This window comes from Agelaius phoeniceus, chromosome 18 (assembly GCF_051311805.1).
Source record: "Agelaius phoeniceus isolate bAgePho1 chromosome 18, bAgePho1.hap1, whole genome shotgun sequence".
Classification (NCBI taxonomy): domain Eukaryota; kingdom Metazoa; phylum Chordata; class Aves; order Passeriformes; family Icteridae; genus Agelaius; species Agelaius phoeniceus.
In genome coordinates this window covers 11,342,084-11,356,913 of record NC_135282.1, presented here as the reverse complement: position 1 = coordinate 11,356,913, position 14,830 = coordinate 11,342,084, and the positions used below count along the sequence as shown (strand labels likewise).

Genomic DNA, 14,830 nt, shown 5'->3' with positions numbered 1-14,830 from the left:
CATCAGTGCTTTGCTTCCACTCCTCATGAACTACATTAAAAACCACCAAAACAATAAGGGAGGTGGAAAGCAGGCTACAGGAAATTACACAGGTATCTCAAGCCCATAAGATCCCAGTGTTCTCCCTCTCTTCTCCATTGGGTGATGCTTTTTGCTATTCCAAAGCCTTAAAAACCAAAAGATTGAGTCACAGTGCAATCTTGCAACCTGAAGCACGGCCAGTGAGAGGGGTTGGAAGCTCTGGAGATATCAGAGAGCACATATCTGCTATCTGGAGATATCAGAGAGCACATATTTGATATCTGGAGATATCAGAGAGCACATATTTGATATCTGGAGATATCAGAGAGCACACTCTGGCCCCGAGCCATGGCTGGGCTGGATGTGTTTACAGCCTGTCAGCCTAAGTGCTGTAGTTTACTAACCAGCTTGGCATCCTGTGCTGTGTTCAATTACTGTGAGGTTGACATTCACCAGCTCCGAGCTTTAGACAGATTCAGCTCCTCCTGACTCTGGTTAAAGAGCTCAGGGCTTCCAGGTTCTTGTTTAAATTAACAGCAATAATTGTTTTCTTGCAAATGTTAGCAGAGCACAGATTAAGAATCCAGAAACCACAATATGTAAGGTTTTGCAAAGAGGTTGCTGCTGACACAGCTCTTTTAAGAGAATCAGGGATTCAAAGTGGGTGTTTAAAAGGCACTTTAACTCTTCCTTTGGTACAGGCTGTTCATACACCATGCAATGAATGTGTTCAAAGGAAGGTTTCCCATAAGGACAGCTCACAATCTCATACAGAAGCTGCCAGCTTACCAAGGAGAAAAACATTCTGTTCAATTTTTCAAGTGTAAATATGTTTGAAAGCTTCTGCTGGAGGTGTCTCATTGTCCTGGTGATATTAAATGGGGCAAATTCTGTAATCAAGCCAATCATGCTCCATGTGGGGAGGGGAAGCAGCAGGGAGAGGAGCCAACATTATTTATAACATCAGTACTGGTGTGCCAGCTCTCCTCAGGAAGGGCTGACATCCAGGCAGAGCCTTAAGGAGCAAAGAATTGGAGAATAAAAAGGAAAAGCTTCATCTGTTGGGGGTGGTGAGGGGAAAGTGACAGTAAAACAAAACAAACAAACCAATTCAAATACTGAGAGAAAGAAAGGATGATTAGGAAATGCTGGAGGGGGAAGGACAAGCTAGCAAAAGTAGCACCAAGAGGAGCAGTAATCCCATTTACTGTGTAGCTTCAGAGGTCAGCTTCCTGCATGCCCTTGGGACCACGCTAGGAGCAAAATCCACAACCTGCTCTGCCACAGCCCTGCACTTGCTGAGCTGGCAGACAGCAGAACAAAGGGATCTGATCTGAGGACAGGCAGTGGCTGCCAATGCTGCACCAACCATGGCCACACAGCAGAAAAGGAAAGAGAAATTCGACCTGAAATCCTGTAAGTACCAGCCAGTTTCTCCCCCAAACAGAACAGACAGTAGGAACTAGTGGCAGGAGTTTAGCACCCCTGCCTCCCTTGCTTTGATATATGCAAGAATTGGAAAGATCTGTTTTGTCACAAACTCATCTTCTAAATTCCTGAGAAGGGACTCTGCTCATTTCCCGGGGCACTGGAATGAGCTTTGCTTTCCCAGTGCCTGCCCTGCCCCCTGCACAGAGCCCTGTGCACACCCCTGAGCTGCCTGTGCTGGGGAGCAGCCTCCAAGGCCTTTCTACTTCTGCAGCCTCTCCTGGCTGAGGAGCAGCACAGGGGGGCAGGGAGTGAGGGTTCCCCTCTCCCAGCCCTCTCTGGCCTCCAGGCTGCCAGCCACCCCTCCAGAGCCCTTCTCCTCTGCAGGGTGTCACTCACTGAGTCTCCAGCTGTCCCTACCCCTTCCTGTGGCCTCACACTGTACCAAGCTCTCCCTCTGTCCTCCTCTAACTTTATCCAGGTATTTTCTCTGCTCTTCACCCTCACTGCATGGAAAGGCAGACACATTCTCTCTCTTTCTGGGAGTGAATTATCACTATTTTTTACCAACAGTCTGACACCTTCTGAAGCTACCAGCACTGTCTTATTTGGCAAACATTTGGGCTGACATTTTCCAAGAGAGATTCCCAGAATTTCTGTAAAGTTCAATCATAACAGTTCAGCTGCTACAGAAAGGAAGGTTTGGGAAAATTAAATCTCTCCTCAAGTTAAATAAACAAACATCTTAAGCATTAGTGGAACCTATTTCTCCTTTTTCCATGGTCCCTGTAGGCTTGCTTGAGAGCAAAGTTTGGCAAAAGCACTGGTTTATGGCAGGACATGCATCAGCAGCCCAGCCTGAGACTCCAGAAGAGCCAGAAGAAATGGAGCAAGTTGGGTCAGACTCTACAAACATTTGTTAGGACCTCCTCTCCACACAAATGCCAAGTCAAGGGCTGCTGGGACCCACACCACAAACAGCTCTGGTGCCTGTCCCTCTCTGGGGCACACACAAAAGCAATGCCAGAGCAGCCTTGGCCTCCTCCTTGGGCAGCAGCAGCTTGGGCAGTGGGCAGGGAACAGGGGGAATGGGAATGGGGATACCCCAGGGAACAGGGGGAATGGGGATACCCCAGCTGTGGCTGGAGTGGCCCAGTTTGCAGGCAGAGCAGGCAGCATCTCCTCATCTGCTCAGGAGATCCAGGTGGTAGGAGGGAGTACAAAACTGCCCAGGGGCAAAGTGTAAACACCACAAAGCTCTGGAAGCCAGCTGCAACTCCAGAACGTGCTGGGAGTCCCCCTACACTCTGAGGGAACAGCAGGAGGCTCCCTCACAAGCAGTCCAGGAGGTTTCCCTTCATTCTCTTCCAGCAAGAGACCCTGCTGCTGGCAGCCTGTGCTTTCTCCATGGGGGCTGGACAGAGCAGTGAGCCCTGATGTGCTACCCAAGCATGGGCCAAGCTGCTCTAGGGAGGTGGAAGAACTCAGACAAACTCCTGGCAGAAAATTACACAGCCCAGAGCAAGCCCATAAAAGAAGTCAAAGCAAAATGCCCTCAATATTCAGTTAGCAAAAATGCAGCTCCCAAGAGGTCTCATGGATGAGGCAGATAAACATCACAGCAGAATGCTGCAATGCCTGTGTGATGATAAGTGAATTACTTAGATTTATATTTATAAAAAATAAATTTAAAACATCAGTTTGCTACATTTTCCATTTTCTGGGTGTCTGACTGAAGTGCAGTTAACTCTTGGCTGTAAAGTGAAATGAAAGGAATTTTACTTTAATGTGAAGAAAGCTGTGCTAAAAGTCAGAACCTGGTTTTGCAGAACATTACACACCTCACATTAAGCACCCAAAATTAGCAGATGCTTCTCCCATAACCTGTCTGCCCTGATTACCTGTGGTTAGTGAACATCCCATCCTCTTATCTCACAGGAACACTGCAGGACAATTAAGACCTGTGTGGCATTCCAGCTGTACCTGGACTTCATGGAAATGAACACTCTTGTACCCAGACTGGAGTTTGCAGTGTCCTGTAAATAAGGTGCAGCTCTGGAGATGAAATATTGAATCCACTGAGTACCATTCACTGTATCCACTGCACAGGAGCCCACAGGAAAGATGGGACAATTGAGTAATTCAAAGTTATCATAATGATTCAAGAATTCTTGACTTTACACCCTCCATGTTTTGCCATGGTGCATGCAGTGCATGCACTGTGCTGCTGCATAGAGTTCACTTCACTTCCAGACCCTGGTCATAAAAATAATCTGAAATTTTCAGAAGTAACTGCAGGCACCTCAGTTAAAAGGACAAGAAGACAACTTGAAAAGCAAACCCATCTAAACAAAACATGTTTTCTACTAATCAAGTTTAGTACAAAAGAAAATGGAAGAGACATGTCCTGGTATTTCTGGTCCAACACATGTTATGTGTTTGGCTCAGCAGTGTGTTTGACACTTGACTTTGTTACTGATGTCTTTTCCACTAGAGCTGAAAACACAGCTCAGCAAAAGCCATCTCCCAGCTCATGATGATTGAACTTGCTTAACTTGCTTGGGAAATACCTGGAGAGAAATTAGACTCTTTCTGCTTGTCATGGACTGCCCAGGGACTGTCACCTGTGATTACAGACAGCATCAAGTGAAGCAGCTGAGGTTCATGAGTAGAAGTCCAATCTGTATCAGGGCACCTCTAGATTTTGGAAGCCCTAAAACATCTTTTTATTCTCAGAGAAAATAAAGCAGCAATTTATGTTAAAAATTATTTTTGAAGAAGCAACCTTCAAGCATTACTAAAGTAATTTTAAAATGAACTGCTGTTAAATGCTTATGAGGCAATATTCAAACAAATAAAGTAGAAGATTAGCTATTAGGCAGTGTCTCCTCCAGGCCTCCAGTCACTGTCATAACTGGTTCTTTGAAGATAACTCTCAGCCATGTGGAGTCAACACACTCTTTTTTCCTTCATCATGAGAAACATAACCTGAAAATCTCAAGCCAATATTAAAATGGTTTTGGAGCTTTTTGAATTTACTAATGATAATTTCTTCACTCAAAAGCCTCTTAGATATCACAAGAATTCTCATCTTGAAAGATAAGAAAGCATCTCAAAATGAATACACTAAAGCATAAGCAGCTAACTAGATTCTACACTTTACAGTCAAATAAAATTAAGCAAACACCAACAATATATTTACTTGATAATGCTTTAGCAGATCTTGACAATGAATTTTAGAAATGAGAAAGAACAAGGGCACTGTTCCAGGAAGGATTCTTAGCCCAGAATTGATGCTGGAAGATGCAAGCATAGCTGTGACAGAACAGAGAGCAGCAGGATGTGGATGATGGTTGGTGGCACTTCCCAGACTCTCCTTTTGATGCAAGATAAATAAAACTGCCTGATAATGGTGATGGTGTTGATTTACATGTACACTGATATCTCTAAAATATCCATAATTATCTTCCATGATATCTTAATTAACAGGAAGGAACAATATAAAGGCAACACAGAAGTTAAAACACTTGGAGGAGAGATTTCAAAGTGTCATTTACAATGGGGGAATTCAAGATTGTTCGGCACATTTTCTTTGAAGTACTGTAGGAAGGAAGTGACAGTTGTCTTTGTGCTATTGAACATCTTTATGAATGATTTGGGGAACCCAAAAGTTTGAAAAAGACAAAAATATTCAGGAAGAAAGTAACTTGGGACTCAAGTGTTCTGTAATCTATTGCAAAAGGATAAAAAGAAACAAAAGGTTGAAAGTCAAAGAGACAAATCCAAGCTGAAACTAAGACATTTTGGACTGTGAAGACAGCAGAGCCAAGAGTTCTTCACCAAGGCAGGCAGATGTCCCACTCCCAAGAATACTGTAAAACCAAAAATAGAAATTTTCCTGAAGTTCCAGCTATAGCCATGCTACTGAACCTGAAACAAAAGCAAAGCAAGGCAGACTGCAGGGCCACGTTAAGCCACAGGTCAGGCAAGGCAGCCCCTTCTGTATTTTTAATCAATGATAATTGATGATACAGACAGTTATTTACTGAATATCAAACCCATTACGAGCAGTGGCCATCTCCCAACCAAAGTCACCATTTCAGAGCTGGCACTTTTAATTTTTTTTATTCCTTTTTCACAGGGTGAAGGAAAGATCTTCCAGATGCTTGATCAAAACCCTTAATCTACCCAAAAATAACTTTTATTTTCCTTGTAACAGGCAATGACAACTGACATGCAGAGACGTATGAATGTGTTTCATTTCACAGCTTCCTTTCCAAAATATCTGCAATTTAGAGACCCTCTCAACTGCAATTAGTCACCAGTTCTCTCCACTAAAATGCACAAAGGGCTCAAAAATTATATACACAACTATTGTATTTGCAGGGAAGCCCTGACGAAGACAGGAATGATGCATCTGACTCCATGTTCTCAAAAGGCTCATTTATTACTTTATTATACTATATTATATTAAAGAATACTATACTATACTAAAGAATACAGAAAGGATACTAACTGAGTGCTAAAAAGATAATAATGAAAACTCCTGACTCTTTCCAGAGTCCTGACACAGCTTGGCCCTGATTGGCCAAAGAGTGAAAACAACTCCCAGCAGAATGCAATGGAACAATCACCTGTGGGTAAACAATCTCCAAACACATTCCAGATGAGCAAAACAGAGGAGAAGCACATGAGATGAGAATTGTTTTTATTTTCTCTGAGGCCTCTCAGCTTCTCAGGAGAAAAATCCTGGGCAAAGGGATTTTTTCAGAGAATGTGAATGCCAATGCCACACACAGCATTGAGCCCTGAAGTCAGGCCTAGCATCAGCTAAAATGTACAATGTACAACACCAGGCAGTGCTTATCGTGTTGGGTGATGCCCTGTGGTGTTTGTGAGGGTCCCCAGGACGAGGTTAGAGATGAGAATCTGACTCCATGTTCTCAGAAGGCTGATTTATTATGATATTATACTATACTATACTATATTATACTATACTAAAACTATACTAAAGAAAGAGAAAGGATACATCAGAAGGCTTAACAAGAATGAGTAATAAAAACCCATGACTGAATCAGAAAGTCTGACACTGCTGGCTGTGATTGGCCATTAAGTTAAAACAATTCACATGGAACCATTCAAACATTCACCTATTGGTAAACCATGTCCAGACCACATTCCAAAGCAGCAAACACAGGAGCAGCAATCAGATAATTATTGTTTTCATTCCTCTCTGAGGCTTCTCAGCTTGCCAGGAGAAAATCCTGGGCAAAGAGGAATTTTCAGAAAATATCATGGTGACTGTAGGGGGATAGAATATAAGGAAATGAAGATAGTGTAGAAAGTAATCTCACCCCTAAGGAGTTGCAGCTGGGCCAATTATCAAAGATTAGGAACAGCCTGCCTTCAGCAGGCCACAGCTGTGAGCAATGAGAAGAAGATGCTATAAAAGAGTGGGGTGGGCCCTGGAGAAGGGAACTGGAGTCAGTGGCTGCTTTGTGAAGAAGAAAGAGCCAGTGCTGTGAGGAGCTGCCCATGAGAAATGCCAAGAAGGTGTGAAACTTTGGTGATAGAAGACAACAGCATGGAACTTTTGCACTAAGATGACAACAGGTGACAATGTCCCACAGCACCGGCAGTCCTTGTCTGTCCCCACTAAGCCCAAGCACCCCTGGCAATGGGGCTTTGCTGGAGCAGGGAGGCGGGGAGGACTCACAGATTTGGTGGATTCCAGGGAGCCCGAGGACAGCGTGTCGCGGCTGCCGCGGCTCTTGGAGCTGAGGTGGGGCGAGGAGGAGGGCGAGTCGTCGATGAAGGGCATCATGTCATGGTGCCGCCGCTGCTCCTCCGCGCGCTCCGCGTCGAAGGCGTAGCCAGGCGGGGTCCCCCCGAACGGGGCATCTGCAAAACACAAACCACAACACGGGCTCTGCTCAGCCTGCACGGCCAGGGCGCAGCCCCACAGCCCTGGGGCCACTCATCAGGAAACCAAACACACAGCAAGGAGAGGAGCAAATATCATTCAATTCATGTTGTCACCAAAAGTTCATTTCACTTATTCTAAGTCCTAAAAAGCAAAGTCCTTTCTTGCATTAGTTGTTGTTTAATTACAGCTCTTTCCTTCACATCTTCCTTCAAAAGCATTAACATCAGAATAAATGATTTTGCTGGCTCCATAAAAGTTGCCAGTCTGGGTTTAGGAACCTACTGGGTAACAGACTCTGGGTTTTCTGCCAATCAAGAGCAGATGATGCCCCTGCCAGTTTAGGTAAGATATGCAGGGGGATAGAATATAAGGTAGTATAGAATGTAATCTTACCCCCTAAAGAGTTGCAGCAGAGCCAGTTATTAAGGATTAGGAGCAGGCCTGATGTTAAAAGGCCACAGCTGTAGCCAATAAGAAGAGTGTTATAAAAGAGTGGATTGGGTGGCTGAGGGAACTGGAGTCAGTTGGCTGCTGTGAGGACAAGGAAGAGTCAGTGCCTAGAGGAGCTGCCTACAAGAAACATCAAGGAGGTCTGAAACTCCAGCAATATGGAACCCTTGCAATGTAATGACAATAGAACCTTTGTAATATAATGACAAGATAGTAATACCTAACTCAGTTTTCCCCTAACTCAGGGGAGAACTGTAACTCTCTCCATACCTCTCAGCAACAAGAAGTGTAGCAAAGGTCCTGCATGTCAAGTGAACCAACCTACTACCAAAAATAAAATCCTAAAAGGAGGTCCTCTTCTGTTGGCTGCCCCTCCTCCTGAGTAGCACAACCGCTTATGGCATCTTTAGTTGCTGTGTATAGACACTGCTCCACTCCAAAAATCTGTAACAAGGACACACACACACACTGAACAGCTCTTTTGCCATAAGTTAAAAAGCTTTTCATCTCTCTGCACAAAGAAATATTCACAGAGGAGCCAAATTTGGTGTCCACACAGTGACACTGCACCACGACCTCCATGGGCCTGTGAAGCACTTTCACCTGTCAGTGCCCAGCAATGTCCTGTGTGTGACAGGGACAGCCATGCACAGGCACTGCCCACAAAATGGCAGAGCTGTTCCTCCTCTTCTTCACAGAACGCCACCCTTCTCCCCAGACTGAAAAACAACCCCAAGGAGACAAGCTAGATCTGCCTTTAGAGAAGCCAGTGAGCTCATGGAATACAAAGCCATCAAAAAAGGAAAAACAGTTGCACTTGAACACAAGTAGAAGCGAATTCTTGTTTTCACAAATATCCAGGTTCTGCTAAAATAATAAGCAGCTGCTGCCAAGCATACTAATAATCCTGTTATACATCACTAAGGCAGGGTGGAGGAGTAACATTTTAAAGCCCACTTTCCTCCCTCACAGTAAACTCAGTTAAAGCATGACTCATTTCAGTAAAAGATGTGAACTTTATGTGGAACAGAATAAAACTTGATCTATGTGGCTTTTTCAGGAGGGAGAGCTGGTCTGGGAATTTACACAAACAATATACTGAAAACCCAACAATAAACTCACTGTAGATGTGAGCCTCTGTCTCAGCTTGTACCAAATGCCACCCAGCTAAGTAACAGCCTGGTACAAGGCCCTGAGGCTGCTGAAGGGCTGTGGCAATATTATTTTAACAAACTCAGTGAGTTTTATGTCACCCACCTGCTCGAGTTATTACCTTGTGCTCAAGCTCTCAGAGTTCCTCAAAAGACTTGTTAGACTGTGCACAATCACAGCAACAAGAGGGAAGGTGGTATCTGTTCTCTGGAAGGAACTTTGGTCTAGATGTTAGAGGTTTGCAGAGTCCACAGCCATTCAGAAAACACCACATAAGTTGATTTGCTAAACAGCAGCTTGAATGGGAGTTGCTGAAACCAGGAACTTGCTAACCCAAGAAAGCTGTGATACACCACTGACAACTGGGGGTTATCCAAGGAGGAACATCAGTACTGGGCACTCCTGCTGGCCTCAGGCCCACTCAAGGCAGAGTTCCTTTTTCCTGCAGAGGTTTCTTCAAACTCTTCTTATCCAAACCCATTTCCCTGCACTCCTGCAGTAACAAGACCAAGTCCCTGTGTGGAAATTAAGGCAGGAATATTTTTTTCACTCCCAGTGCTCACTCTCAAAATGAATAGTTTGCTCCACTTTTGTTAGTGGGGGAGTAAATGCAGACTGAAATACATTAGCAGAAAGGCTTGCAGTGAATAACAGTATTTCCACTTTCCTCACTTTCTCCAGCTAAAAACCAGCTTCACACTTCTACCTCCCATAACATGTTCTGTCTCCTGCTGCACAGGAAAACCTTTACCTGAAACTGGAGGAAATGCCAGGTGGAGGATCAGCTCAGAAGGATATTTATTCCTAGGCTTGCAACAAGATTCAGTCTACTTTGAATCACTTTATCTCCCTAGCCATAGAAAAGAAACTAAGTCATCTCACAAATCTATCAGTGTCACAGACTGCTATGAGATCTGTTCATAAAGCCCCACACAGAATTTAAAACTTTATTTCTGTATCCTCCAGGGATTCTTCACACATTAAAAAGCTTAGAAGTAGTTATAATCCTTCTTTCTATTACTGCTGAATGCAGCACTGAAATCTACCTATGGAGATTTTAATTATCTCAAAGGCAAAAAGACCTTCTTACTTTTATTTGCCATTTTCCCCAGCAAAGCAAAGTGCCAGAGCCAGATACACACACAAGCCTGAGCACCAGGAACAGAGGTAGCCTTGTGTGTCTGTGATGAAAGAGCCGCTGTTGCCAGGGAAACTGGGTTATTCCCATCTCCTCAGCCCAGCACCCAGCTCAGCCTGCTCAACCTCCACCTGGGAGCAAGGGAGCAGAGCAGAGACATCAGAGCCAGGAGCTCACCTGCTCTGACACTTCAGCTGCTCTGCTGCCAAGTGGAGACAGCACAAGGCAGCAAGAGCACCTGGTTTCTTAGCCAGTGTCTCTGTCAAGGGGAGCATTACAAGGGTTCTTATTCTCATTTTAGGGCCAGCCAGGCTCAGAGTTACTATCAACAACTTTGCCATCAAGGCCAGAGGAAGATGAACCACAGCAACAACAGCTAAGTGCTGACAAGAAAAAGGGCAGGCAAACAAGGGTGATGGGCTCCAACACAGAGTGCTGAGAGAGCACCTGAGAGGCACTGAGGACACAGCTCCACGTGTGCTCTGCTTCTCACCTCAGCACCAGGCACAGCCCTTGCTCCTCCTCGGGCTAACCTGAAAGAGATCTCATCCCACAGAGAAGAGCAGCAGCTGTGACACAGCCATGAGCCCTCCCAGCACACAACAGGAGTGTGTGTACTCCTGGCCCTCTGACATTCTCTCACAGCACCAGCACAGTGGGCTGTGAGCCACCTGGGGCTGCAGAGGCTCATCATTAATTCACCCATTCTGCACAAACCCACTCAAGCATTTACTTCCACCTTTGCTTCTGACAGCAACAGCCTGGCCTTGTTCAGCTTATATGAGCCTGTTCTAGCATTTCCCTCCTCAGTTACTGCTTCCATCCTCTCATCTTGTTTTTCATCTCTGTCCCATTTTCATCTTTTGTTTTACTCAAATATAATATTCCTTTCCTCTGTGACCCTGTCACCCTCCCCTCTTCTAAACTGCTTCCCTCCCTCACTGCTTCAAATTTCACCTGGCTGGGGGGTAAGGAAGAATCTAACAAATGTACAGTTACAAATGCACTGGCACTCAGAGAGAGCACAGCAACACTGCTCCCTTGCCCTGTTGCCTACACCCTTCCTGCTGGGTGCCACATTCATTCTTTGGAAATATGAAATCATAGACCTAATGTGAAAGCAGGAAGGGTAAAAGAAATTAACTTCTAAGTAAAAAGAAAGATTATCTGCATCTAATCCACAGGCACACAATGGTTGAAATGCACGTGTCATACTTTCACAGCAGCACAACATCCATAGCTGCTTGAGAGGCTTAGCAGCAGCATGCAGAGAAGATTCCAAGCGAGCTGTGCTCCAGCTAATCCTGCTAAAAGAGCAGTGAAGCCACAGCAGCTCAGACCTGCCTGCCTAAGTAAATACCTAGAATCCTGGAGGGGGAAGGGAGCTGCACATCCTGCCAAAGCCCCACATCACTGTGGCTTCTTTGTGAATGGTACCACGGCTAGCACAAGTCTGTCATGTCTACACTCACTCCAGAAACATCCCCACAGCTGCAGAGCAGAGCAGAGCTCGGGCAGTTTGCACCCTTGTGTTTCTGTGCCAGGGAATGTGTGAGGCCATAGCTTGACAATGCATTGTCTTGGCAGCAATAGGGTTTTAGGTTTCCCCCACCAAGCCATAAACCACTTCACTGCCCTTTCCCCTCTTATCCCCTTAGTTCTGCAACCCCACAGATGCCTGTGGTCCAGATAAAGAACTCAGCCAGCTCAAAGAAAAATATCTTTGACGCTTCCCTTCTAAGCTGGATCAGCTCTGTGATCTAGTTCATGGCTCAGAAATCCAAACTGGAAGGATACACACACAGCAGATATGGGGTGGGTACACTTAAAAGCTTCTACTGCAACTGAAGAACATATTAGCAAAACACTGCTTCATTTTCCTTCAGGCTGCAGCTCAGTCAGTTCCTGGGATTTACACGTGGCTGCTTTAGGGATAATTTACTGTAATGCAACACCCCCTTCTATTTTTATTTTTCCTTTGTAACCTTTAAGTCACTAATGTGCCTTCCAACCTTAGCTCCAGCTTTTGCATATCACTGTTTACTTGGTGATAAACAATACAGAAACATGTCACTTTATTTCTTAGTGCTGGCCAGGCCACTTGGAGCAGGATCAGGGACTGAGGCCCAGTGCTGAGCCTGTCGAAGCACATCAGTGTGGATGGCTGTGAATGCAATTGCCTGGGGAATACAGCACCATTCTCTACAAGATATAATAACTAAGCTATGGAAAGGTAAACATCTTGCTTATTTCTTTGACATATCCTGAATCATCATCTCCAAATCCAGGAAACAGCACACTCAATATGTACAATTTCACACAAAACCGAGATCCACAAATTAAAATTATGGTGTTTACCTACACCAGGAGCCTGTCCCCCAGGACACAAAGATCAAATTCAAAAGAAAAAGCACAGATACATTAGTCATGTCAAATCCCTACAACTTTATTTTTCTGGTATGGATGAAGAAAAGGCTCTGCTAGGATGCTAAACAGATTCAAAACAAGACTTGTTCTTCATCCTTTCTATCTCTTCTCTACATAAAGACAGTACACCTACATGAAAGGATGTTCAGTGAGCCCTGGAGCCCCCCTCATGTACAAAACCAATTCATTTAGCAACAAAAAGTCCCATTAATTTGTAATCTCATTCTTCAGTACAAGGTAAAATCAAAGACAAAAGCATCCCAAGTTAGCTCCAAGCCTGCCTATGGGCTCAGACCACCTTTCTCCTTGAGGCCTATGAAGAGAAGCCAACTATCAGTGCTGACAGACTCTGAAAATGGCCAGGGGATGATCCCTCACACTGCTGAACAAGCTGACTGGAGCATGGGCTGCAGTGGAACACAACCCAGCTCACAGGAAACAGCCAGCAGCTCAAAGCCAGAGCTGAACAAGCAGCTTCACCCAGGCTGCACTGTCCCTTCTGCAGGAGCCATCAAAGCCTCTCCAGGGAACAGGACAAAAGGGAAACAGCACCCCAGGAAGGGAGGTTCTAAATGCATTGCTGGACACTAGAATGACAACTGCAGCTTGTGCAGCATGCAAAAAAGGAATTTGTGAATCCAAAGGTTCAGCAGATTTTCCCACAATCACCAACATCCATTTCAGGTTTGCATCCTCTGCTCTCTCATTCCAGTAAAGTCATCTCTCAACCCTGTGGAGAGGCTGCAGGAACAAGACCTGTCACTTGGGAATTTTACACAATATTTCAATGCCTGCTAAGGGAGGGTGAGACTTGCATGTGAGTCAAGTGTGTATGTGCATGTACAGATTGAGAACTGCATCTTATTTGTGAGATGGAAGGAGAAAGCAATGGACCTTGCATATGGAAGCAGCAGGACAGCTGGTGGCTCTCTCCACCCTCCCTCCCTCCCTCCCTCCCCCGGGGGGATCCCAGGCCATGGATGTTAACCAGCCTCCAAGAAACTTCTGTCTCTACCACAGATGAGCTTTATCCCCATTGCAGACAGCGCTTTTAAGTCTTTAGGAGATGAATTAACTGCAGTCCACTTTTAATCTTTTAGGTGTGTCAAACCCAGATCATTAAACATCTAAAAAAGAAGATCAGAGTTCTTTAATCTGCCCATATACTTCATGAAGAGTTCATGCAGAGACTAGAGGACAGGTCTGATCTGTTTGCAGCAGTCTGTTACTAAAACATGTTGCATTTGCTCTCAGTGGTGTATTTGTGGGGACAGATTAAACATCCATGCAGATCTAATGCCCATGCAGAGAGGTTCCATGATCCACCCATTATGTGAAAGCTGGGACTACTGAGGCCATTCTCCACCTCAGGGAAAGCCAAGGCATCCTCCCACAGGACAGAAGCAGCTGCTCACTACAGCTACTGAGAGTCATTAGAAAAATCCAGGAAGCTAACCTGATTATCCAGCAGAGTCCAGACACGACTGCTCTGTAGCATGCAAATTCCAAGGATCTCCCTTCTGCTAGCACAACTTCCCTGCTGCTCATCTTCCCTCCTGACAACTGCAGGCAGCAGCCCTGGAGTGCTGCAGGCTGAGGAATCACCCACAGCTCACACCCAGCCAGGCCTGCACAAAGGGCACGGCAGGCCAGGAGCAGCAGAGCTGTAAATTCCCATCTCTCCAAGACATCTGACACTCAGAGCAGCTCCAATCCAGCTGAAATACTGGGAGGGGAGCACAAGCAGTGCACACCACAAACCAGCCAGGGGAGTCACGCTGATAAGCACAGCTGTGATTAGGAGGAGAACAGGTTACACGTTCTGATGTGGCCTTTCAAATACAGGGTGGCTCCACAGCCATTTGTAAATGCTAGGATGTAACTACAGGCACTGGGGTGTGACTAACATCAGGAGACAAAGTCACACCCATTGCCACTGCAGAAGGCAAGACTTGAGCCTGTCTCTCACATGCCTGTCTGTCCCATGTCTGTCCCAGGGGCTGCTGCACATCCTTCTAGGCACTTCCAAGGTTTCATGTCCCCACTCAGAGCCCTAAACAGCAAACACACACATACATGAACAAGGGATGTTACCAGGCTGCAAACATCTTGCCAGCAGGTCAAGACAGATTTGGTCAAGGCTGAATTACACAGGTACCACCCACCCAAGGAGGAGAGCCTGAACACCACAGTGCAGGCCAGGGCCCAAAGCAGTCAAACTCCTGTTACCTCTTTGCTTTTTTCACTGTTCCTCCTGTTTAACACTGAGGGATAATGGCACAGTATCA

General features: G+C 45.4%; 1 protein-coding gene across 1 annotated transcript in view; it reads right to left on the bottom strand.

The window, feature by feature from the left end:
* The window catches only part of BCR (BCR activator of RhoGEF and GTPase), a 98,739-nt gene that overhangs the window by 44,948 nt on the left and 38,961 nt on the right, over nucleotides 1-14,830 (bottom strand). Inside the window, exon 3 of the mRNA XM_054645624.2 lies at nucleotides 7,166-7,350. Within this exon, the coding sequence (XP_054501599.2) occupies nucleotides 7,166-7,350 (185 nt within the window). The remainder of the gene's footprint in view (nucleotides 1-7,165; nucleotides 7,351-14,830) is intronic.